This window comes from Notothenia coriiceps, unplaced genomic scaffold (genome assembly GCF_000735185.1).
Source record: "Notothenia coriiceps isolate Sejong01 unplaced genomic scaffold, NC01 NC01_scaffold00035455, whole genome shotgun sequence".
NCBI classification, from domain to species: Eukaryota; Metazoa; Chordata; class Actinopteri; order Perciformes; family Nototheniidae; genus Notothenia; species Notothenia coriiceps.
This window is the reverse complement of record NW_011368156.1, coordinates 149,921-175,221: the sequence shown is the minus strand read 5'-3', so window position 1 is coordinate 175,221 and position 25,301 is coordinate 149,921. Positions and strand designations below refer to the sequence as shown.

General features: G+C 37.8%; 4 protein-coding genes and 1 non-coding gene across 6 annotated transcripts; 2 read left to right on the top strand and 3 right to left on the bottom strand.

Moving 5' to 3' along the window:
* Nucleotides 1-2,853: 2,853 nt before the first annotated feature.
* trnar-ucu (transfer RNA arginine (anticodon UCU)) lies at nt 2,854-2,945 on the bottom strand. Its single transcript is given in 2 exon segments — nt 2,854-2,889; nt 2,909-2,945. It is a non-coding gene; the product is annotated as a tRNA-Arg (tRNA).
* A 346-nt stretch (nt 2,946-3,291) lies between these two features.
* bag1 (BCL2 associated athanogene 1) lies at nt 3,292-6,518 on the top strand. Its single transcript, XM_010791435.1, has 7 exons — nt 3,292-3,411; nt 4,463-4,591; nt 4,684-4,766; nt 4,844-4,957; nt 5,071-5,178; nt 5,265-5,327; nt 5,411-6,518. The coding sequence occupies exons 1-7, from the start codon at nt 3,375-3,377 to the stop codon at nt 5,498-5,500; spliced, it is 624 nt and encodes a 207-aa protein (XP_010789737.1). The 5' UTR covers nt 3,292-3,374; the 3' UTR covers nt 5,501-6,518.
* A 74-nt stretch (nt 6,519-6,592) lies between these two features.
* myl12.2 (myosin, light chain 12, genome duplicate 2) lies at nt 6,593-10,175 on the bottom strand. 2 transcript variants are annotated; one of them, XM_010791433.1, is made up of 4 exons: nt 10,068-10,175; nt 8,643-8,852; nt 7,777-7,938; nt 6,593-7,052 (listed from the first exon to the last, which is right to left on the bottom strand). In XM_010791433.1, the coding sequence occupies exons 2-4, from the start codon at nt 8,824-8,826 to the stop codon at nt 6,859-6,861; spliced, it is 540 nt and encodes a 179-aa protein (XP_010789735.1). In that variant the 5' UTR covers nt 8,827-8,852; nt 10,068-10,175; the 3' UTR covers nt 6,593-6,858. The 2 variants fall into 2 exon arrangements, with proteins under 2 accessions (XP_010789735.1, XP_010789736.1); XM_010791434.1 differs by having other exon boundaries at nt 6,593-7,031.
* Nucleotides 10,176-11,003: 828 nt separating this feature from the next.
* Nucleotides 11,004-17,541, top strand: LOC104962928 (myomesin-1-like). The gene is made up of 8 exons (XM_010791441.1): nt 11,004-11,144; nt 12,378-12,585; nt 15,830-15,970; nt 16,129-16,318; nt 16,440-16,597; nt 16,914-17,006; nt 17,151-17,239; nt 17,489-17,541. Exons 2-8 carry the CDS (start codon nt 12,431-12,433, stop codon nt 17,539-17,541), a joined length of 879 nt encoding a protein of 292 aa, XP_010789743.1. The 5' UTR covers nt 11,004-11,144; nt 12,378-12,430.
* A 1,163-nt stretch (nt 17,542-18,704) lies between these two features.
* Nucleotides 18,705-23,660, bottom strand: chmp5a (charged multivesicular body protein 5a). Its single transcript, XM_010791432.1, has 8 exons — nt 23,490-23,660; nt 22,476-22,580; nt 22,021-22,067; nt 21,584-21,677; nt 21,238-21,309; nt 20,943-21,051; nt 20,066-20,181; nt 18,705-19,659 (listed from the first exon to the last, which is right to left on the bottom strand). The coding sequence occupies exons 1-8, from the start codon at nt 23,556-23,558 to the stop codon at nt 19,609-19,611; spliced, it is 663 nt and encodes a 220-aa protein (XP_010789734.1). The 5' UTR covers nt 23,559-23,660; the 3' UTR covers nt 18,705-19,608.
* Nucleotides 23,661-25,301: the final 1,641 nt, after the last annotated feature.

Sequence of the window (25,301 nt, the reverse complement as noted above, 5' to 3'; positions counted from 1 at the left end):
CTTTTATTGTCTTTTTTTTCTCCGTCACCGGTGCAGCGACCTTTATATCTACAGTCTATGGCAGCGACCGACGTGTTTTAAAAGTTAATTTATTCTTTAAGCGAGCTTTAACAGCATGAGATACAAATAAAACAAGGGCAAAACAAATCTTGCCCTTGACTGTAACCGGACAACCGTTTTTATTTTACCATTAATTTAAATACTAAACCTGACTTGTAAACAATGAAAGTCCGGGGGGGACAGTGAAGGGAAGTTACAATGCAGTTTACACCACCTTTTTTTACGAAATGCTTGTACTCTACTTGATTAGGCAGGCCTGTTTCCATTGTAAGGTACTTTAATACACTATAATTGAGAGGAAATTATTAAATAGTTGCGATGAAGTCAAGTTTTTCATACAAAATATATGCTATTTTTACATTTCGATTGATTGATTACATTTAAATGCATAATCTGCATTTGTACTAGTTTGTATTCATCTTTCATTTGTATTGTATGAGTCATCAGTTTTTCTTTGAATCAATATGTAATCTTTTACAGCTTGTTTATTAAATATTTATTATAAACGATATATTTCTCCGTTTTTTCAAATATGAATATTTCATTATTCTCTAGATGGAACCATGCTTTTGAAAACATGACAGACACTTTGGAAGCAAAGCTAGGCCGTTGATTCAACCTCTTTCTCCCGAGGAAGTGATGGACAAGGCCAGGACAGCCATAACCCAGCACCGTGGCGATCCATCCAGCAGAAGACACCTGCTGGGTTTCTTTGAAATCCAGTTTGGTCTGTTTCGTGGGCAGACTTTCCGTTGGGTGGCGGAAAATTATCTTGGCTATGCTGCTTACCTGGTGGCAGCAATGAAAAGAGACCCGACAGGAGGCTGCAAAGACTCCAAGACTCAAGACTCAAAGACTCCAAAGAACATGCCCTGAACAAGGGCTGTTTCAAAGAGTATATTGAGCTCTTTCCTTCTGGTATAATTGCCATTGCCATGAAAGAAGAGCAATATGCTGCCAAAGCTCCCTAGCACACCGTCCTGCCCAGGTCACTCCCCCTGCCAAGCACTTGACCACCACAGAGCATGCTGCTCCCACCCAGCAAGCTGGGACCAGCCAGCATGCCTCAACCTCTTCACTCCGCTCCCTTTTAGTTGGACAGAAGGTGCCAAATCAAAGGAGCCTGACAAACGCAGTGAAACGGCTGGTTTCCCCCCCTCAAAACCAAACCCTGTAAGCAAACATTTATTTGATAACACTTATTTTTTATGTGTAGTACTCTTCAATACTTGTGATGTTTATCTGTTTGTCCTTAATTTATCTTTATTTAGCTTTGGTCCGTGCACGGCAAAAAACCCACCTCATCCAACTGCCTGTGTCCTTCGAGGCAGCAAAGGCCCCAGCATCCGCCCTTACACACCCAAACAAGAGTTTGTTACATTAAGTAAACACAGAGACATTATCTACAACATTTTAACATGACTGAAACTGGGTGAAATACTGTCTTCGCCTTAATAAGTGTAGTCAATGTTATTAAAGGATCCTTATTTACTTGAATACCACCTTTCCTTTCTTGGGTCCAAAACAAACATATTACATAAGAGACATACAATAAGCAAGTGTGTGTGTCAGATGGAATAAAGCAGAACAACACTTTCTGGGTTTCCCCCATAACTTTAGGGAAGTACATTTACATAAAAGTACAAATACATCTCAATCTTTAGTAATTCATAATAATAAGTATTCTGTTGAATTTACAGGTGCTTCATTGGGGCTCACAGTCCTGCACAGAGGCCAAACTGCAACAGAGTGGTGGAGGCCATCTTCACAAAGCTCTGTGACCTCTACAAAAACACTGCGCTGCGAGGGAAAGAGGGTCTCACGGTTCACAATGGTGACACGTGCTTATAAGCACATCCGAGAGTGCGTGATCACCAACGCCAAGCTGATGACTGAGACCACCATCCAGCTCCCAGAAGTGAATGTTGCAACTGTCACACAATGGTGAGCATAAGCATACTGCATATACTGCAAAACATGTATACTTACACTGTAATACTTACCCAATAAAATGATTTACTGTTCAAAATAATCCCAACTCTTTTTCATTACAAATATTCAATTTTGTTCATTAATATTGATTGTCTCATGTTTCCGCAGGTTCAGCAGGCGTTGCGGGTCTCAGGGAGAGCAGATCCTGAAGCAGGGTATCTCCGCTCCTGACGCTCCCATGGCAGGACCTGAGCAGCTTCTTGTGGCAATGCAGAAAGGGACATCTCTGTATCCTGGCAGTTTGGCTGAGCCTCACGACTTTGTTCTGCCACCAAACACTGCTGGTGAGGCAAAGCTCCAGAACAGCTCACAACCAGTGGCCATCTCACAGGTCCCACCACCACCTCCATACTATGCTCTTCCCTTCCTTGCACCGACTCCACCCTTCTCAACACCATACATGGTGCAGCTTCCTCAAGTGCCTGCCCTGGACCCTCACAGGTTGTGCCTGGAAGCTCTCAGATGATGCTTCTCAACATGCTATTGCCATCAGCTACTCAGGCGCTAACATCCGGTCAGAGTAACGTGCCGTACACCACACACCAGTACAGGAAAGGAAAAGAGGAGAGGGAGCAATCTGGATCAGGCAAAAGAAAGTAGGTCTTAAAGTATGGTTAAATAATAAAAAAAGTTCCACTTTTACATGTTCTGACATACTAGGGATTGCGCGGGATTCGAAACCGCGCTCGCAGGGCGTATTTCGGCTACTTCACGGTTATCAAACGCTCTATTACATACTATTACATACAGTTTTGAGGGGAGGAATCTGAAGAATTCAACAGGCTGTATTCTTAAAAGTGTCGACTCTGGTGGGACTCGAACCCACAACCTTTGAATCACTTCACCAGTGTTTTCCTAGAAGTCCAATGCGCTATCCATTGCGCCACAGAGCCAGGTCTATCTACACTTTTGTGCACACTGTAAAAAATGTTCATAATTTAACAAAATGTGAAACTCCACAACTTAATTTTAGTTTGATGAATTGATACATCTTTAAATGTAGTACCACATATAGATGGTACAAAAAAAGTTGTGAAAACTCGTAATGTGTTTTGTTTAATATTGGCATGCGTGCGCTTGAATATACAAGCATAAATGGCATACATACTCTGGTTATGTCACTGTTTTTCAACTTTATGTACACTTTTTGTCTGGATGTAAGCAATTGTGCCGTTGGCAAAAGATAAATAAAGTAAAAACTAAAATAAAGACATTAGATGGATTGTTTCCTGTCTGTACCGGAAGTAGTTATTTAGCAACAGTTAGCAAAAGCTAGTTGTGTGATTTATGTTGTGCAGTAAGTAAAGGACGTTATAAACAACATGTCAGGGCAAACGTTAACAGTGACAGTTGCATACGGTAATACCATTTTTGCATGATGTTAAACTATGGTTCCCAGATGATAGATACGAGTATGTTAGTTTAATAACCAGCTAGGAAGTGGTTAGCTGATGTAACGTTAGCTACAGTTAGCTCTTACCATGCATTTCACTTTAGTAGCTAAAAATCCTGACTAAACAGTGCATGCAAGTTAACCGTGTCTTTGTTTGTCTGATATCTGAATAGTTGGTCTACAGCTACATAACATGGATTATCAAAAACATGTTTAATTGTAAATGAATGAATTTTCTTCACACACAACACAGATTTGGGATAAAAATCACAACAGCATCGCTTATCTCTAAAACCTGCTGCTTAAGTAATTGGTGTTATTAGTACGTGGAAATACTTGAATGGGACATTACTGATGTTATTAAATCCGTTGTTTGCTTTGCCATCGTAACGTCATAAGTCTTAAGTGTAACATTTAATGCATGTATTTATTGTTTATTGTATGTTAATTACATTGAATTCGAGGGTATTAAAGGTAAATATAGTTGGGGCAAATTATATTTGGCGAGAGGTGGATCAGATATTCAGATCTTGTACTTTAGTAAAAGTAGAAATACCAAAGTGTAGGAATACTTTTTTTCAAGTAAAATTCCTGTACTCAAAATGTTACTCAAGAACAAATGTATTGGCACCAACATATACTTAAAGTACAAAAAGTAAAAGTACACATTATGCATATTGGCCCCTTTCAGAATAATATATCATATGTTGGTTATAATTATTTATGTATTGATGTTTTTATCACAACTGGTAAAGGTGGAACACATTTTTCTAAACACAAGACAAATGTGCAAAACTGCAGTGAGGGATGAGGGGGCTGACTGTAGTTAAAACACGTAACTGTGCTTGGGACAAATCATTTCTGGTAGACTCTTTTTTTGTGTTTCTGAGGGATAATGGATGGCACTGCTTGCTTTTTATGTCTTTTTTATGTTTATGAAAAATAATCTCCCACAATTTAAAAAGCAATTGTCGCTAATGATTGTGCTAATGATAAAAAAAAATTCTTTCCCAAAAGGATCTGCTAAGCACAGCATCACATTAACTGGCCAGGATGAGGGCAAAGGACCCATTGTCAAAGACCTCTCAGATGCTCTTGCCCAAGCCACTGGAGTTCCTCAAACGTCACAGAAACTCATCTTCAAAGGTAGACTGTCGGCCTCTTTTCTTCCACATCCTTGAATATCTTATTATTTTACACCTACCTCTAATCATGCCTTATTGTTCATGTCATTCCAGGAAAATCCCTGAAGGATGTGGAGGAGAGTCTGTCCAGCTACGGAGTAAAAGAAGGCTGCAAACTCATGCTGATTGGAAAGCGGGTAAGGCCTTAACATGTGTGATTTATCTTGTGTGTGACTGTATATTTCAATAAATACTGGCAATAATCTACCAACAGAATAGTCCTGAGGAAGAGTCTGAACTGAAGAAGCTGAAAGACATTGAGAAATCTGTAGAACAGAGCGCTAAAAAGCTGGAGAAGGTCGACGGGGAGTTGACTGGACTCAAGAACGTAAGAAATAAATCCTGCTTTGAAAGATTTTCCTGCGTTGGTCTATTCTGTTCTCCAATATATTTTTGATGAAAGTACTGTTAAAAAGTTTGACTATGGATTTTCTTTCACAGGGCTTCCTTGCCAAAGACCTCCAGGCAGAGGCGTTGGGTAAACTAGACCACCGAGTGAAAATAGCAGCTGAACAATTCATGAAGATTCTTGAGCAGATTGATGCTATGGTGATCCATTTTGTTTGATTAATTGATGAGCATTTGGTTTCTTACTGATGTCACATATAAACCTGAAGTGTTTCTTCTGTTAACAGAATATCCCAGATAATTTCAATGACTGCAAAATGAAGAAAAAGGGACTTGTAAAGACCGTCCAGGTAAACCCTTTTCCAGCATCAATAGAATGTTGTACTGTAATTGAAAATCATTGTCAATAAATGTGATTATTTTCCACCAATAGGATTTCCTGGCACAGTGTGACAAGATCGAGGCTTGTATAGCGGACCACCAATCAAAGATCCAGTCGAAAAATCTCGCCCTGCCGGAGTAAGCGAAGTGTCCCATATCATGTGCTAATCATTGCTCTGTGAGCAGCTGTGTACAGAAAGCGTCACGAGTGGATGCGGTCTTTGTCTATTTATTGTTGATGTGTATGAGACAGCCCTCATCACAGTGAGTCCTGAGAACAGAAGGAGGCTGGTTCTTGGTTCTATGTTAGATACATCTGGGATATGTCCTCTGGATTCAAGAGAAATTATGAAATCATAACAACAGACACTCTGTGAAAGTTTTGATTTGTGGCAAATAATGTAGATCAGAGGTTTTCAAAATGTGAGCCCTGCCCTCCCAGAGGCACACCAAACTGTTTAAAGGAAGCTTAGTGAAAAATATATAGACAATCGCATAGAAAAACCTAAATTAGTTTTATCGTTAAGTATCTCAAATGGTTCAATAATACAGAGAACATGTTGTTCATCTAATTGTGGTGTACCGACTGTTTTGATGTAGAAGTTTGTACACACCTGGCTAAAAATATGTGGACATTAATGACCATCGATCTGCATACAGATTTCAGTCTTTTGGAAAATGGGTCTATCACCAACTATTATCTTATATATGATAAATATACGGTATATGGTCATTTGAAACTCAACAACTGTTAACATCTTTTGTTATTCGAAAGTAAAGCAGCTATTTTGTTGATATATTTTCTGCTCTTCTTCATCACATGCTAGTAAACTGAATATGTTTAGCTTTCAGACAAAAGGGAACATTTGATGGTCCTTTTTCAAAACATGGTTAATGTTCAGTTAAAAGTCGTTACACTATTAAAAAAAGAAAAGAACAAGAAGTCCATAATGCTGTCCACAAACCTTTTTGCCATATGTTGTGTATTTATATTTCTACATTGAGTCAGCACCTTTAGTTCAATCCGGTGACTGATCCTGTGAACTTGCGTACCTTTGAAATGTAGTGTGCACTGTTGAATTGTTATTGATCTAATTCATCATGAAAACTGACACATGACATCTATTTTCCTTTGTTTTAAAATAAAATATTTGAAAATGCAATAGTGTGTTGGTGAATGATCTCTGAACACAATCTTAGAACTTCAATTTGCTACAAAAAAAATGACTCGGACTCCTTTTTTCAGTTTATTTCCAGCTTTATCCATGATGGTCTTTTAATACATTTTACTAGCTTATACAGACCCTTCATTTTTCACAGATGTGCAAATGAGCTTTGAGAGTAGTGGTTGAGGAATTAGAGGGGGGGGGTCCAGTGGTACACTGTGTTCCCACAAGCAGCTTTAACAAATGACCTTCAGTAAGCTATACAACAGTGAAGCTTGCCATGTAACAGGTTCTAGCTGGTCTAACCCATAACAACAACAATGTACATCTGTCACTAATCATCTTTGTCCTTAGCGCCGTGCTTCAGTATGCGTGTGAATGCAACATAGTTGAAGTTGCCTTTCTTGTCAATGGGCGCCTCACGGAAGAGCTCGTCCACGTCTTCATCCGTAAACCTGTCTCCCATGGTGGTGAGCAGCTCCCGCAGGTTTTCCTCTTGGATTATACCTGAGGGAGAAGTCGATCCATCTGTTAGTGGATTTACAAAAAAAATTAATCAACAAATACAAATAAAAAGACTCATGTTCTTTGAAGTCATGAGCATTTTCAAATCATCATTCACCAGGTGTTCTATAAAGGAATACATACCAAACATATATTTACTATATATTGTCATATACTATATATGACAACCGCCAATTCCATTTATGGAGCTAGAATAATGAAACCTCAGTATAATATTAATAATAAATGTTGTAAATAGTCATAAATGTCTTAGAATAAATGGATAGATTACTATCAAAGGCTAAAATGTAATGTCTTATTGTTGTCACAAACCCTTTCCCTGATGCAGATTTTTCAAATTAAACATTTATTAACAAATGGATGTTAATATCAAATGTTAAAATTCAACGGGAATACAAATGTTCCTTTAAAAATCGTCTATTTTTTAACCAGCAGTTACCTCTCCAACGGCACCTACAGTATCTATGCATCTGTGCAAGTAATCAAAAAAGCAAATCATATCATTCAAACATTTATTTGTCCAAATGTTTTGGGATTTGTGGACCAAACCAAAAGGTGGGTATGTAAAGTAATTATACTACTAAATAAGAAAGACAAGATAATGAAAATAGCTAATAGCAGCTCTAATCCAAATCAATTTGTGAATTGAGGATATAGAAAAAGTATTGCTATTTTTCTACTGTTTTGATTTTGGGAAAGAACAATGAACATGTATAGAACAACTCACCAGTGGCCTCTTCGTCAAAGCAGGCGAAAGCGTTACGGATCACATCCTCAGGATCCGTGCCGTTCAGCTTCTCCCCGAACATGGTCAGAAACATGGTGAAGTTGATGGGGCCCGGCGCTTCGTTCATCATCTCCTCCAGGTACTCATCTGTGGGGTTCTTACCTGCGGCACAATCACAGGAAAGACCATTTATTATACATCACACCCAGCACCCACTCTGAAAGTCTGAGGTGTTAACATATCTTCCTAATCTTCCATAATCTTCCTGGATTGAATCTCTTCATCTTCTAGTTTTGAAAGGTCACTTGAACAACCAGCATTTAGCCCAGTTTTAAAAGCTGGACATGAATCTATGACAGTAGGTCACATCCACATCTTCCCCCTCATTGTCTCAATGTGTTCAAAATAAATACATCTGTTGGGAAAATACTGAATGTACTCTTTCAATATCAGAGTAGCACATGATAACAAAGGCCCTACGTAGCTGTGTAATGACAGGGTGTGTGATTACCCAGAGGAGCATCAGGACTGTTTTAATCATGAGATAGCTTTGTGACAACGATTAACATGATGATTCAGCCTCTTTGGAGATAGATACGACAAACATGATAATTTCTGGTGTGGGCCTGATCTAAACTAAACATTGTATACTGCTTTGAACCGGTATTCCTCCATCTTGTGACTGTGTAACACCCTCTCTTGTTTATAAGCATGTGAAGGACACTGTTCTGGGAACGAGTTGTTCCAAATGCTCTGTATGTGATGACTACTTCTATTCTTGCAAGGATAATAAATACATGTATCCTGATTATTGAAACTCAAGCCGGTGACGAGTGATATTTTCCGAACAACATTGTTAAGTTTACCTAATGAGGCCAGCATGTCATGAAGGTCTTCTTTGTCAATGAATCCATCCCGGTTCTGGTCGATCATGTTGAAGGCCTCCTTGAACTCCTGAATTTGAGACTGGTCAAACATGGCGAACACATTGGAGGTGGCGCGCTGAGGACGCTTCTTGGTGTTCTTTCCCTTGGCCCTTTTGCTCGACATGATGGCAGTTGGTTAGTTTCCCCTTCCTGTAATACAGATCAAATGAAGGATGTAAACTAGAGCTTGAATTGGATCTATCTATATGTACATCACTATTGTGAAATTTGTCTCAAAAAATTAAAGTTACAACAATATTTGAATTCCGTCTCATTCTCACTTATGCATTTGCCTTGATAAATTGCATTAATATTGATCCAGGAAAGGGTTATTTCATCTAAACAAACTTCTGATCCTAGCCCAACTTACTTTGTTCTCTGAATGCAGTTGTTAAAAAAACACAAGGAAATTTCAAGCAAAACGTAAGGAATTTATGGAAGTATAAAAGTAGGATTGGCCGATAATTTGTGAAAATGACTCGAATTTAACTCAACCCAAATGATTGTTTCAAACATGTTCAGACTCCATGTCACAATCTCCAAATGAAAAACAATGAATTTTGGTTCAAATCCACTGCTTTACCTCGTTGTCAACAAAGCTAGTGTAATCCTATTACAGTTATATTGTATGATCTCTGTTTTAAGAATAACTAATACATATAGTGCCTCAGTATGTAGTCTAAGCGCATGTTGATGTGTGTGTACCTTTATATGTAGTATTGTGGGTTATCTTTGATTAGTTACGCATGTAAAGGGTAGAGAGACTCTCTGTTATGTGTCCTCTGATAAACTGATGTGGAAGGTCTTTTGGTTGTATTAGTCGACAGCTAAAAAGGTATAAATTGTGAATGCACTTTTACACGTTTGATCAAAAGAAAGCGCTTGTCTGACAGATTATAAATACCGATTATTAAATTAAGGCAACAAATGGCCCGTTTAAAGATGTGGACCCTTGTATTGGACCTTTTACTACACATTAATAACATGTTAGTTGGTATTCTCATTTAAGGTTAATAGGATTCTGATATCTGCTAGGACTAAATCTAACTCGGCAAGAGAACCACAATGTCTGATGATAAACCGTAAGCATATCACACATTAGCCAACAACAGAAATGCATCGATTTGCAAAAGCAATTTCCAATGTTTTATTTATAACAATACATTTTTGCTGCCTAACGTACTTCCGAAATCCGATGTAATGTTAGCTATACATTACATTTATAAGCTAATAGCTAGCCCAATGTTGACCTCAATAACGGACCAGACTATCACGAGCTAACCGAAATCCATTCACAGCACAACAATATCGACTTAATGTGGCCTTAATGTGCAGAAGATTCAGAGGCTAAATTAAATCACCCACCTCAGAAAATGCAGGCGTTATTGCCAAACGTGTATAGAGAGGGCTAGCAGATCCTCCACAGAATAATAAAGAGCAACCATCAATGTTTTATTTCCTGTCTCCTCAACTGACCAATCAGAGCCGAGCTGGACGGAGCCAACTGACCGGAAGATACCATGTTGTCCCCATTTCAGTTTGTTAAATCATGTTTTTCCATTTAGATATTTAAATATTGACGAGTGGTCATACTGAAAATAAATGTTGGATTGTTTCATTTAAGCTCGTATTTCGATAATGTCATTAAATGTGTCTAAATGAACAATACTGCAGTGTATATGTCCCACCACTAGATGGCAGCAGTTACAAATACATTCCAACGTTTATTTTGCAGCTTTTTTACGTCTCATTAATTGAATTGTGGTGCAGAGACGTCGGTCTATTATATGATTTTGCCCCAGAGAGGAAATGCATATTGGTCCCAAACGAGCAGCTTGGGAAATGTAACTGTTCATTTAGGGAAATAGAGACATTTAAAGCGCTTTGAGGTGACATGTTGGTACAGATCAGCCATTATGGCCGGTGAATACAACAAGGGTTTTAATTTGGAGAGGGAAACATGCGTTAGTGAATTCGCCCCTTGTCTCTAAACGTTTAAGAAAAAGGCTTTGCAACCGTTTGCAACAGATGATGAAACCTATTCAACATTCATTCAAGGTAGCAGTCAAACGTGAACTGCAGATTTTCATCTATTTACTGACAAGGCCTTATATTTCTCACTAGGAGTTCCCACATACACAGTCTCTGGTTCCCACGTTTCCCTGAAGCTTGGACACCGCGGAGGGCCAGGCGAGCTGAGGAGCCTGGGATCGGCCTTCTCATGGTCTAAATTTAAAGCTGTCCCAGCCTTAAAAGGTCCTGACGGCGTCTTGCACATTCTGCCAAGTGGCAGCATTATTTTTGTTCAGTGGACTGCCGTCCTGTCCACCGCCCCTCACCCTGCTGCTTTCCCAGGATCTGGACTTGCTTTAGCTACTTTTGGAATTAGCACACCTTTTATCTGATTTTCAACTTTTGTGGATTGGTGAATCCTTAGTTGTGGTGAGTGACGTATTTATTTCTTTATGAATAAGACTGTCTTTAATACTGCATAATTGTTATTTCAGTTTATGTCATCTGTCATTTTGGAAGCAGTAAGGCTTGAGGCCTCCTTTAACAACTTGAGTAATGTTTTTTGTTTATTGATGTATTATTCATTTTATTCATGCCTTTATAATAACAGTATATTGTTAATCTGTATTGTGTCCTTGCAGAATATTGCATGTGTCATTGAAGTCAAATGTCATTTGAAATGTAGTAAAAGTTAATCTTTCCATTAACATTTGCTTAACCTTTAACGTTTTTATAACCCAGGATTTATATTTGCAAACTCATTGCACTCATGCTTTTAGTCCAGTGTACTGTTTGTTTCTCTTCACAAATGGATTCACTCTTTGCCTACACACTGCCTGTTGTAGGTGTTGGACATAGCTATACAAGTTTTTGGAGTCTCTTGTCATAAATGGCAGATCTCTCCTCTCTGATCTCTGGTTACATGATGATGGGCCCTGTGGGAGCTGATCATCATGTTTTCAAGCTGTAACACTTCAACAGTGGTTACTAGAGCTGAAATGATTTGTCATTTGATTGATTGTTGACTCCACAGACATTTTTTTTGGCAACATTCTTGATAAACTGATCATTTATTCCACGACATTTTGAAGCAAAACGATGTGAATATGTGCTTCCTTTGAGCTTTTCACTTATTATTGACCAATACAAAAAGGCTTTAGGAAATATTGAAGTGCATTGTTTTCTATAAACCAAATGATAACATGATTGATTAACAAAATAATCAACCACAGTACATAAAAGAGTGTAATATCTAATACTACTGTATATGTATCTAGACTTTTATTGACTATAAGCCTTACATTAAGAAATAACAGAACACAGCAGTTTTGATTCTACCTTCTCCTTTAACCCAAGTTTGTCACTTTTTATATTCACACCTGTGAAAGTAGTCATTTTAATTGTAATGGCACTTCTACCCCCAAAAAGGAGTTAAGGAATGCTGCTACAGCTTGTTTGCTACCTGCTGTTGCTTCATTTAACACAGAAGCAGTTGATTTTAGCCAACACTTTGACTGCTCAAAAGACAAACATCATAACGTCATTTTAACAATTTAACAACCTTTCATACTTAATCCCTTTCTCCTGGCCTTAACTAACCTCAACATTAATGAATTAATAATTAAGTCAATCTGTAATGATAACAATGAGATTGATTTCCAGAGCTGGTTAAGTAAAGAACAGTCAACATATAAGTTGGCGGAGTGGCCCTCAGGATGTCAGGATCAGGATCAGTAACGGTGACGCAGAAGCTGCAGCAGCATCAGCAGGAACATCAGCAGCGTCACTTTGAGAGCAGCTTTCACCTGAGCACCAAGTCGTCTGTTAGCCAGCAATCATACTCCGCTTGCAAGACCAGCAGCAGCCGTCGGTAAGAGGATGGGAGGTCCAGAAATACTGAGATGGTTGATTTTGAAAAATGTAAAAAAAAGACATTTTCTCTAAATGTAACTCTTCCTAACATCAGAAGTGCTGGAGGCATTCAAGCAGACCTCTTTCAAATATTCAATGTTGCACTTTGGTATCTGGTGTGAAGTGGCTCATCAGTAGGAAAAAAGAAATGCACAACTAAAGATGTGTTTTTATATAGAGCAGGTACTGCCCTAATATGCCCATAAAGTAGATGTTCATCCTAAAAGGAGGTCAGGATTTACAAAGTGTTCTCCTTGAAGCTGTTCAAGTGTTCTTTGAGGGGTTATTACAAGATAGCCTACAAGTCACTCAGGTGTCTCAATGCTGACCAAAACCAGTATATGTTTCTTTCAACGCTCTGTTTGTTGTGTCTTTAAAAGCTTAAAAGCAGGCATTTCAATGATGAGGCCTAATAATTGAATATTCCCAACTTTGTAGGACTTTAAGAGGTCAAAACTTCTGATTGTTTTTGAGTTGAACTAAAATCAATTCAGATTAATAGGGACGTTTAATTAAGTCACATTTTAAATTGGTCAAATCAAATTTAAGTTTAAAGTGTTTATTTTTGTTATTTAAGTCTGAGTCTAGCCCAAGTCTCAAGTCTTGATTCATCAGTTCAAGGCTGTCATGAGACAGGTTAGTTTTACCATTCTGATGATGTATGGTTGCAAAAGTAACGAGAGGAATCACAGGTTCAGACATTTGGTTTATGTGCCTGGCTGAGGACCTGATGGTTTGTAACTATCTATGTAGCAATAGTATTGTGCTCTTGTATCTAACAGAAATAGCACATTATATGCATTTACTTTAAAGTTGACCATCTTAGAAACGTCTGAAGCTAAGTATCTCTCTAACTATCAGCATAACATTCAGTCATCCAAATCCCAGTGAAAGTACATTATATGGGATAAAGAGGAAACAATTAGGCAGCAATTGAAAGTTGTTCAACAGCGCAAACAGCAGCTGTTTTTCATAATAGATTAATGTTATTTTAGCTGTTTTTTGTTTGTTTTCTGTGGTGGTTACATATATTAGGCTTTTGGACTGATATGGGACAAAATAAGCCATTTTTAGATGTCAACATTTAAAGTGTGCAATACATTTTGCATTACTTTATGATATTTTAGAGACTGCTGTCGGGTTGATTGAGGAAATAGTTGATGGATATACATCTATAATATAAGTGGTTCTTATAGAGAAAATATAGATTTCCTGAATCTTTCAAGCCTTACCGTTATAACACAGGCCTGCTGCAGGAATTAATCTAGTCATTCCTAATCCTACACAGGTGCGGTAAATATGCAGTCAAATTTTAATGACATTTTCCTTCCACTTAAAATTCTGTGTTAAATGGCAAAACAATGGTAAGTGTCTGATACAAGTGTTGTGTGAAAGGAGCACTGTTTATGAAACGTTGCGCCCTAGCTCTGTATACATGGTGGCAACTATTGTCAACATGTATGTTCAGTAATTATTAGTCCTTTAAGATGCAGGGCTCTGTCAGTGTACATGTTGGAACCATGAGAGCTTTCTAAACGGGGTCAGGGAAAGAATTTCAGCTGCAGTGAGCGGCTGCCAGAGATATCCATGGACAGACGAGCTATTTCTGTAGGCAGGACATGAGACGCTGCCACTAGGCCAACTGTAAAGAAACTGTATGCAAGTCATGAAAATATAAAGGCTTGTGCCACGATAAAGGTTTAATAATTATTGGTTCAGTATTGACAACATTGTATCTGTTAGAAATAATTGATTGCATTACAATTGTTACATTTATTACTTAAAATCTTAAGATTGACGTACAGTGCAGCTTGTCAGACTGATTTAATAAGCCGTAAAACTGTTTGACTTCCTTACACACTAAGCCAAAGTGGTGAGTCAGCAGTATAAATAACTTTTTGACACTGCAGAAATATTTTGGTGAGTCCCTCTCCATCTGTCTGTCTGAGCCCCTTTCATCGACTTGATCCCGCCTCGTCAGTATGGAGAAGAGTTTATCAAAGCCACTTTATGCTACTCTATTCCTCTATGGAGAGACTGAGACAGACATGGAAGAGATTATAAGTGAATGCAGGGCTTTAAAATGAACGTCTCAGCCCTGAAGGCATATCCTCCAGTTCTGTAAATGAGTCACAGTGTAATATGGGTCAGAGTCCTGGAGGATGGACAGAAATACATCTTCCTTTTATAAGTAACAAGACATGTTCTGAATGTGTCTTTTTATAGTTAGCACACTTAGTACATAGATGCAAAGAGCCAGTATGGGTCGTGGTGAGTTTTTTTTAGATTCAACTGCAGCTTTGTCATTCTTTAGGTGTTTAATCTGTCGTCATTACAAGCAAAAAACTGTAGAAAATACTTGGTCTACTTCTAGTTCAAATAACTACATACAAGCCGATGTGCTGTATGTACTCCATGTTCAGGTGTGATTTATCCAATGGTTCATCTTTAACTAATGAGAATTAAATTAGCAAAATTGTTGGTAATCAAGAATGAGTATTTTAATTTAATTTGTATCAATAATCTGCTTTAAGTGCATTAGTAACACTAAAGTTACTTACAAAAAATGTAAATTCAATCAATGGATAACACTTGCAGTATTTTGTTCATGTCCAGAAAAAACATAAAATGACGAATATGAAGATTATATTAGTCCCTGTGTATAAGGGAACTGAAGAAGTACATCTTTGAAAATGGGTCACAATCATTTAGTTTGTTAACAAAACAGCTGGGCACTAGTTTGTATCAAAGGTGACTTAAACAGGAATAAATAGTGTATTTGTTGGAAACTATTTACAGCCGCACATTAATATGCGTTGGTATTCATAGCAGCAGGTCAGTGTGTGTCGGACTGAGTTAAAATAAACTTCACTACCCATGTTTATTGCAATCACAGAACCCAGTGCAACACAATGGCTTATTTGTGTGTTTTTATGGAAGAGTATGGGAGAAATAAAATATATGGGACTGTATCGACAGACAAAATCAATAGAAGGATTAAATATTGATAGAAATCAAAGAATGTACTGCCAGTAGGTAAGACATAGAATATTATTAGCTGTGTCCTTTTAAGAAAGGCTTAAGCTTTTGTGGCTTTTTTGCAAAAACAAATGTGGCATTTAATGTATTTGAAATACTTAATGATTTACTGAATGTTGTTTGTTTTTTTGCAAGTGTTGTGATTGTTGTCTATCGCCTCTAAGCCTGCAGACCACTGTGAAGACAGAGAAGGGGCAGGAGGTGGTTAAACTGAGCCCACTACCCAAGAGAGCCAAACGCACCTACCTTGCAATCGACATGGACAAGGAAGTCATCGGCTATGTCATTCCCGTATTTAGAGCCAGGTGAGTGAAGACACAACAAGACATAATTGATTGATATTCCTAAATTCAAAGCAGTCAATACCACTGTTTCAAGATATTGATGTAGTCTTTTGAATCTAAATGAAGTATTTTCCAAAGTTTAAACTGATCTTATATGTCTGTGTTCTGTTGTTCATCAGTCATGAAGCTGTTCGCGGTCTGATTGAGTCCCACGAGGAGGATGTCACGGAGGAGGGGATTAACTATGTGGCCATGAGGAACCTGTTTGTCAGGGAGGCCAGGGAGGCGGTGGAGGTCAAAAAAGTGGAGAAGCAAACCAGAACCACGCATATCAGGGAAGTGGCTGGACGCATGGAACTGGGCAAGACTGTAAATCCTTTTCATTCCTTTTGTGAATTTGTGAAAACAAGATTGTGTCCTTTTTCAAAATCAAACAAGCCTGCAAATGCTTATGAGCTTTATGTGACAAACTGCATCTCTTTTGCTAAAGTTGGAGGAGTGGGCAGAGTTCCGTAAGAAGATGAACCCAGACAGCCTGACACACCTTCCAGAGTTTATCATCAAGCCCCGTGGTCAAACTGTCTGGGAGGGGAAGACCGTGAAGCTGCACTGCACTGTGGCTGGATGGCCCAAACCTAGGATCGCCTGGTAAGACACACTCCAACTCCTCTGAGTCACAAGATAAAGAGGCTGCTGAGAGGGGATCAGTCGTGTGTGTGTGTGTGTGTGTGTGTGTGTGTGTGTGTGTGTGTGTGTGTGTGTGTGTGTGTGTGTGTGTGTGTGTGTGTGTGTGTGTGTGTGTGTGTGTTTGTGTCATAGAGAAGTTTCCATCCAAAGCCCTCGTCATCCGACAATTCTGTTTTCCACCGTCGGAACACAAACACAAACACACACACTCCTCTGTAATTACAGCCTCTGAAGACAACGGTAAAAATAAACTTGCTGTCTTTCTCCTGTCTTCAAGGTACAAAAACAATGTGCTCATTGATGCCAAGGCCAAGCCCGAGAAGTACACAGTTGAGAACAGTTACAACATGCACTCCCTGGAGATCAAGAAGTAGGTAATCATTTAGCTCCCACTGCATTACAATGAATGAGATGTACCCCAGAAAATGCACATTACCCCAAACTGAAAGATTTATGTTAACAATAATTCTGAAGAGATGCCGGTTATTCACCATGTCTACATTTTTATTTCCAGCTGTGATTTCCTTGACACTGCTCAGTATTACGCCTCTGCCCTCAATGTGAAAGGAGAAGCTTCCTCTGTGGCTTATATTGTTATCAAAAGTAAGTCACCGCTTTTTCTCATCTGTCTTCTCTGCAGCTGTCTAATACGGTTAAAGGTTGAAGTTCAAAGTAGTTTAAATGCGCACCACTCTGATCTGGTATGAAAGGATCAAGGCTGACTGAAAGAAAGGTCCTTCATTTCAAGCTTAAATGAATGTTTTGCCGTTTTAGCATATTTGACTAATGTGTGTTTCCTAAATCTGTTGTGACTAACACGACATGGTTATTGAGAGATATATTTCTCTGCAGGGTTCCAGGAGGGCGCAGAAGCAGGCCCACTCGATCCTAAACCACGTGAGTGACTTTTTATTTTAGTTTCAAAGATGGCCGGCGAACTTCTGTTGTATATCACAATTCACATTTAACTTACACGCTGTAAAAGTGTTCTATACGAGACATACAATAAGTAGAAACTTAAGCTGCATACAATTCTATATTAGCAATTACAAATGATGACAATGTATACTGTAAAACCCAATAGTCCCACTTAGCTCTGACGTGTTTTAGCATCTTTGAGCACATTTTTAGCAGCATGGCAGGTTAGCATTTAGCTGCTGTAGAGCCATGTGATTTACTCGAGAGGTGGTGGAGACCAAAAACAGAGATAAAAGGAGAGTCAAAGTTGTACTTTTTCATTTGACACAACTTCATATGAATCCATTATTGTGTAAGAAATAAAACATGTTTACCATAAGCTAATGACATGTCATTGCTGCAATTCAAAAAGTAATTTAATGTAGGTGAAATGTTTAAATTGTTGTTTTTGTTACTACCACCAAGATTTCCACTTGTCACGAGTACGCGTCTTGCAGGATGTCTGGATTCTTTTCTTNCTTCTAGGGTGCAGTGACGCGTCCCAAAACCCTTTATAATCTATCGATTAGATTTTATGATTCGAACATTATAAAAGTAGGGAAGACATGTGGAGATTAATAATCTCCACATGTCTTCCCTACTTTTATAATGTTCGAATCATAAAATCTAATCGATAGATTATAAAGGGTTTTGGGACGCGTCACTGCACCCTAGAAGCCAACTCCATCGATCAAGCTGGTGACAGTAAAACAAGAATACAGTTTGAAAGGGCAGTGATTTGTAAAATGTCCATAAAGAAAAATCTGTTTACAGTTCTGTTTCACATGGGTGTTGAGAGATGTATCCATAGATATCTTCATGTTGCTCTCAAAGTGCAACAGATTGATGCTTTAACTTCAATATTTTAAAAAAAATCTTCCCGGAGGAGCTTGCCCCCGGACCCCCCTATAGGAGGTGAGGACCCCCCTAGAGGAGGTTAGGTCCAAGGTGTTTACATGGTTATTTATACAATATGTGTGCTTATGTTAACATCATAAGACAAAAGTTGGTTCCGTGTTGTGTGTAGTGAGAACGCGCTAGAGTGAGGGGGGCGCCCAAGCCAAAGCTCGCTTAGGGCCCCCAAAAGTCTAGGGCCGGCCCTGATGTATTGAATAATAGAGAATTGGATTAAGACGTTTTCAACATTTTTACACATTGAGTTAACATCAAAAAGAGACCTTTTTAGGAAAGTATGTACAAAGTTGTTTGTAATGTCTCTCTGTAATATGGTTGGCTTTATGTTTATAGACATCTCTTTTTCTAGTCACTTAAATATAATACTGGATGGATTAATCTATACCAAATAATGTTTTTCCGAAGTATAGTGTGTCAAAATCTGGATTTATAAGAAACTAGTAAATACATCTGTAAAATAAATACAGTGGAGTAGATACAACATTTGGTTCCAAAATGTAATAGAGTAGAAGTATAAAGTGTTATAAAATGGAAATACTTCGGTAAAGTACAGGTACCTAAAATCTGTACTTGAGTAGCGTATTTATAAAGGAAAAAGCACTTTAATATGTATACAAGTGCCTCGCATCTTCACAGTGACTTAAAGATGTTAAATGCAATGATTTGGTGTCCTGGTTGAAAAATAATTAACCAAAGAATGCAGTGGTAAGTTAAAACACATAATTTAATTTGCATGTTTAAAATAATAGAATAATCTCCACTTGCAAGACAAAACTAAAACATAACAGTGATGACCGAACAACACACAAAACAAGAACACAATTGAGACAAATAAAAATGAGCTTGGTAATACTGGTGATGGACGAGACTGATGGATAAGTGCTAGACAGGAGGACGAAAACAAACGAAAGGGGAATCATGTTTTTAAAAAAAGGTCACACAAGGCCACATGCTAGCACGGTAGTGTTAAAAATACACAACCCAATACACGGATGGCTTCAAAATTGTAATGTTCTCAGGTCAAACCTTTTGCATGTATAAATGTTACTCTTATAAAAGTGTTTTCAGTTGAAGTGCAGTTGCTTTAATCCATCCCTTGTTTACGAGGCAGGAATCTGTGGCAGGCCGAACTCATCCACCAGAACGCCGTCCTGAAATGACAAAAACAAAACACTTAAAAAACAGAGGTTATCCGAGGCCCCCAACAGCTTAAAAGACCAATCTAATAACAAGTTCATCTTGTTTGCTCAAAGTGAAAATGTGGCATGCATACAGTCATCATTCGGGTTATATTGAGCTCGTTTTTATTTGGACTTGCTCTTTTTATTGATCATTTTTAGTGGAGCAAAACACTGAATATGATTCCAACAGTCTCACACATTATAGCCCGTTAACTGCATGACCATTTTTACTTTAGGAAACACACATTATGTTGTAAACGTGACGCATGCAAATCTTTATTTTTATTTCACTTCCATGCATTCTTTATTCTGTAATTCTCCACTTGGTGCCTTCATTATAAAGTGTTAGTGACCACGATCTTCTGAATACTGTTACCTTGTTTTTCTTGGCGTCGCTGGGCATTCCCTCGGGGATGGATGGGGAGGCCGAGGCATCCTCCAGGTACGAGCTGTCGTCGTCCAGCAGCAGCTCGTCGCCCAGCGCGTCCAGCTCTGAAACACAGTCACACCATCAACACAGTACTGCACGCGCTGTAGCAGGTTTGGCCAAGCTCGCATCCCAACAACAGATTTTCCACCACTAGATTTTTCTCAATTGTTAAAAGAGTGAATATGACAGACTATTTGTATCAATCAATAAGGGCTGCACCATTAATCGCAAACGTATAGCAATTGCAACATGGACTGGTGCAATATTCAAATCGCAGGAGGAACAATATTTGTTAAATTCTAAATATGTCATAAGAATCACATTTAAATCTAAAGTATCGTGGTGCTGCAGAGGTGCTACAAATCCTCTTTTTGTTTGCTACAGATCCTCTTAAAAAGTTATCTAAATATGTTTTTCAATGATATTGAGAATAATGATGCAAAATGATCATTCCCTTAAATATCATGAATATCATATCGCAATTGGAATACCAGTGAAAATTATCACGATGAGTCATTTTTCCCAAATTGTGCAGATCTACAGTCAATTACTTTCATGTTTGCCTGTGAGCGTGAACAATAGTTACATTCTACAGTTCTCTACCTGTGTTTTTAATTCTGGTTAAATCAAGTCAAATTCCTCGTACGTATAAACCTATCTGGTAATAAACCTGTTTCTGATTCTTGTTTCAGAATTTTTAAAGTATTTTGTGTTCTATTTTGAAAAGCTTAGAAAGAACCATTAGTTGTTTCTTTATTAAACTAGCAGCATCAAAATGGCGTGGGCCCAGAGACTAAATAAAAAACAAACATGTCAGGTATACCTGCTTCAAGATCATCCTCGTCTATATCTGGAGTGCCGTAGCTGCGGCTCAGCGCCTCTTGGACCTCGCTGGCATCCTCCATCATGTCCCCCAGTTGGTCCTGTAGATCCTGAAATATCAAACACACATGGTCACTCAATATGTATCATACCTCTGAATGAAACAAGGGTACGTCTTGACATAGTTTAGGACATTCTGAGGCACAAATAGAGAAAATAGATGATCCTTTGTTAGCATTGATGTTCAGTGTACCTATTATTGAATTATAACACAAACAGTTTAGCGGTAAACCCACATCGATTTGATCAACTTTGACGTCCTGGTAAGCTCTTTTCATTTCCTTTGCACCGATCTTCATGGCCTCCACCTGTAAACAGAAAATACATTGCACAAGGTTTATATTTTGTCATTGGTAAAAAGGACATTATTAGCCCTGGAATAGAATCAGTTATGTGTCTTTTTCAGGTAGAGACACATGGAAAAAGATGAAGAAACGTCTGAATCTGAATATGTGAGATTTCTTGTCTCAGGCACTCCTTAGGTATCTAAGACAGCACGAGAGGACTGTTTGGCATGACAACGTTTCATCCCTTACTTAACACATATGACTAAGTTTGCTTATCAAGTCGTTTGGCTCTTACGGTTGTTTTGGTGTCCTTTAATGTCTGGATGGTGTAGTTTGTCTGCTCCATGTTGAAAGACTGCTGAGCCAGCTGCTCTCTTTGACCTTCATACCTGCGTAAAACAAACAAAGGTGAGTTTTAAAACAATGAGCACTTCATATTATTCTAAGTAGAGACATTCCAATACTGGATTTTTTAAGGCTGCAATAGATAGACATTTGAGTGGCCATATATTGGCTAATATTTGTAACATGCAAGCATTTTTTAATGAAGAATGAAGCCCATAACTGTATTCATCATGAATCATAACCAAGGAAACTGAAAAGTAACCCTGTAATGGTGACACAACTTATGAATTATAGTATTGACATATATGGCATTTCCATACAGAAACATATTGATACAGTACTTATTTATGTATACATCTTAGGGTATAAACTGTGCAGTGGACTCACATTCTCTTCTGCTTCAGGACTCTCAAAGCCTTCTGTTTGACCATGTTCTGTATTAAAAAAAAAATGAATCATGTTGTAGGGCTGCTCAATTAATCGTATTTTAATCGAGATTACGATTATGGCTTGCAATGATTACGAAAACAACGTAATCGAAATAAAACGATTTTTTTATTTATTTATTTATTTTTTTTTGGGGTTTTTCAGTTGAATTATACTTAAAGTTCAGGGTAATCAACTGTTACAAACATACTGTTAACATTTTTTTTCTCCAATTAATGGATGTTTTCAAAGTCAATGAATAATAGAATTTACATAATCGCAATTACAATTATTGACCCAAATAATCGAGATTATGATTTTTGCCATAATCGAGCAGCCCTATCATGTTGCATTAACCTGAAAATACTCTTGTAATCTTCATAATTCCTGTGGTTTACTTGTTGTGTTTGTGATACCTTCGAGGGCCCGTCTCTCATCTTCTTCATCTGATCTTTGTACTTCACAAGCTCAACGTCTAGTCTGCCAATCTTCTTCTCTATGGACTCTGATCTTGCATCAACCTGCAGAAAAGAGGGGGTTGATTAGAGGAGTATTGATTTGCAGCCTCCTTGCAGAACAAACACACAGCCTTAATACCCGGTCTGTGTGCTGCATGTGGAGAACAGAAAGGGAGACAGAAAGCGCATAAACAGCATAGGCTACTATGTTCCCAAACTCAATAATCTCTTAATTTGGCAAATCAAGGAGAGATGCAAAGAGTAATATGTTTGCATCAATATTTTTCTTACATTTAGTGTATTTTTCTCTAGGTCAATATGTTTCAAACACCTAAAGCTCGTAGCCTATTATGATAAATACCTTGAAACCACCTCAAAGTTGTGGGCAAGACGATTTTTTCTTAACTTTAGACATTCCCCCGACCCAAACAATATAAATAAATATACATATAATTTTTTTAATTTGATTTAGTTATATTATCATCTCGTTTATTCTAACAACTAATATTGTAAATCACTTGTTTTGGTTCTTTCATTGATTGAAATGTATTTCACTGTATTTGTTATTATTATTTGTTGTCATTTTGCTTGAGTTATAAATTATATAAATAAATAAATGTTATTTGCGCTGCCTTTGAATTTCATAATTGTATTTGCTTAGGAAACACATGTCAAATGTCATGCTAATAAACCCCATTAACCTGAATTGATAGCTCTCATTTCACAATCAAGACCCTGGAATATATAAGGATAAGAAAGCTAGAGGTGTAAAAGCATGAGCAAAGGAAAATAATTGACGGCTGTTGGTTAACAAATATATACCTATTTCACAGTCTAAACCAGAATGAAAAATAAAAGCGAGGGGGTATTTATATTGCTGGTAGTGGGGCAGGTGTTTATTAACCGAAGCATGTTAGCAGTGTTAGCTCAGTAATGGCACCTGAGGTTGTAAACAACAAAACAGAGACTCACATTTCCGATACAGTCCGACAGATTTGGAGTAGGCGACTTCGGCTTTCCACGTCCAAATATTCGGTTCATTTTCTAAACGTTTTGTAGCTTTATTTCGTAGCTTTATTTAGATGAAATACAAAGAATCATCAAATGAAAACGGACTTACACCCGGAAGTAACGGTTCAGACGCAAACGGTTCCTATTGGTTGGTGTGAAAGGTTGTGGCGAATGAGATGAGGTATTTTCTCCAAACACGCCTGCCCCCGTGTGGCGAATAGCTGAACATGAGCTGTAGTGAAAACCCATTGTCCCCGCAGATGCACTAGTCTTTGTTAAACCTCCACACTGCAGATACAGAGGGATTGAATACAGCTTTTAATTATATTGTTGACCTAACTTTACTCCACTACATTTATCTGAAAACTTTTGTGACTTTAAAGACTTGGATTATTAGCAATACAATAGATACATCAACTAATAAATGATGACATAATAGGTTAATATTTCCAGGATCAGTATACAAAGTATTTTAAATTAGCTCAACATTTGACATCAGTGATAAACCCAATAATGCTTCAATATTCATAATCCGGTATGTTGATATACATTATTCTGAAAGGGGCTATAACACTTTTGGTACTTTAAATATATTTTTTTACTAATACTTTTGTACTTTTACCTAAGGAAGATTTTAAATGCAGGAGTCTTCTGTACTGCAAATTGTACTTAAGTGTGAGGTCTGAGTATTTCTTACATCTATAGGAATATAACCCCATCTGAATGTAAATATGATTTGGTAGCAAACAAAGGTAATCATAAAAGTATTAGTGTTTTTTTTAAATCAAAATGGTTTCATGATTAAGAGGGTTACTATATGTAGACTTCACTGTGTGTCATGGATCATTTATTTTAGTTAATTTATGAACCGCCTGTTTGTAAATGTATATGTATCAACAAAAGCCAAACTGGCAACCTTAGACCTGTTCTCAATTTATGTATTTTGAAAACCAGTAAATACATAAACAAGTAATAGCACATGCATGTTCAAATTCTGTTTTTGTCAATCATTGTTTTAGGATGTGCTTTATGCAGCTGCAGTGATTGACGGTTTTCCCCTGAACGATAAAGTCTATTAGAGGCTAATTAGGCACAGGAGCGTATTTCTGAACCTGGCTATGTAATGGCTTCCCAATGCACACAGACCTTGACAGACAGAAAACTGCAGTAATCTTGGTCATTATGGCTGAAAGCATAATCAATGCACACAGGAACTGACTGATTTAATTTGCCTCTCAAATTTCTGAGAATCCCTCTACACACCACTAGGAAAAACCTTTGTCCTTTCCAATTATATCCACAATTTTAAAAAGCGGAAGCCTCAAACTAGCAAAAGCGAGGCGTAGTGGAAGTAGCGGCAGGAGAAAGCAGGCGTGTCAGTAATAATTATATAGCAGTACTGGTATTAGCACAAGTATTGTAACTACAGTATTATCAAATATAATACATGAGTAGTGTTTCAGCTGGAGCATAGTCCCAATAGACCCAAAATAAACTTCATAGAAACCAAACAGGTCATACTAATGCACAATTAGACACCATTTACAAGATCATAATTAGATATTAAATACAAATGTCTGTATTAGATTGAAAATATTCTGCAGTTATACGCTATTCTTCCCTAACTACCAAATGATTCTGTAATTAGACATGACACTAAATGCTATCAACATGAACATAGCAATACAATTTTTTTCAAACCAAATGGGCAGCAACCATAGACTGTATATATCTATAAGGTCATAACGCAATTTAGCGCATGGCCACCAACGA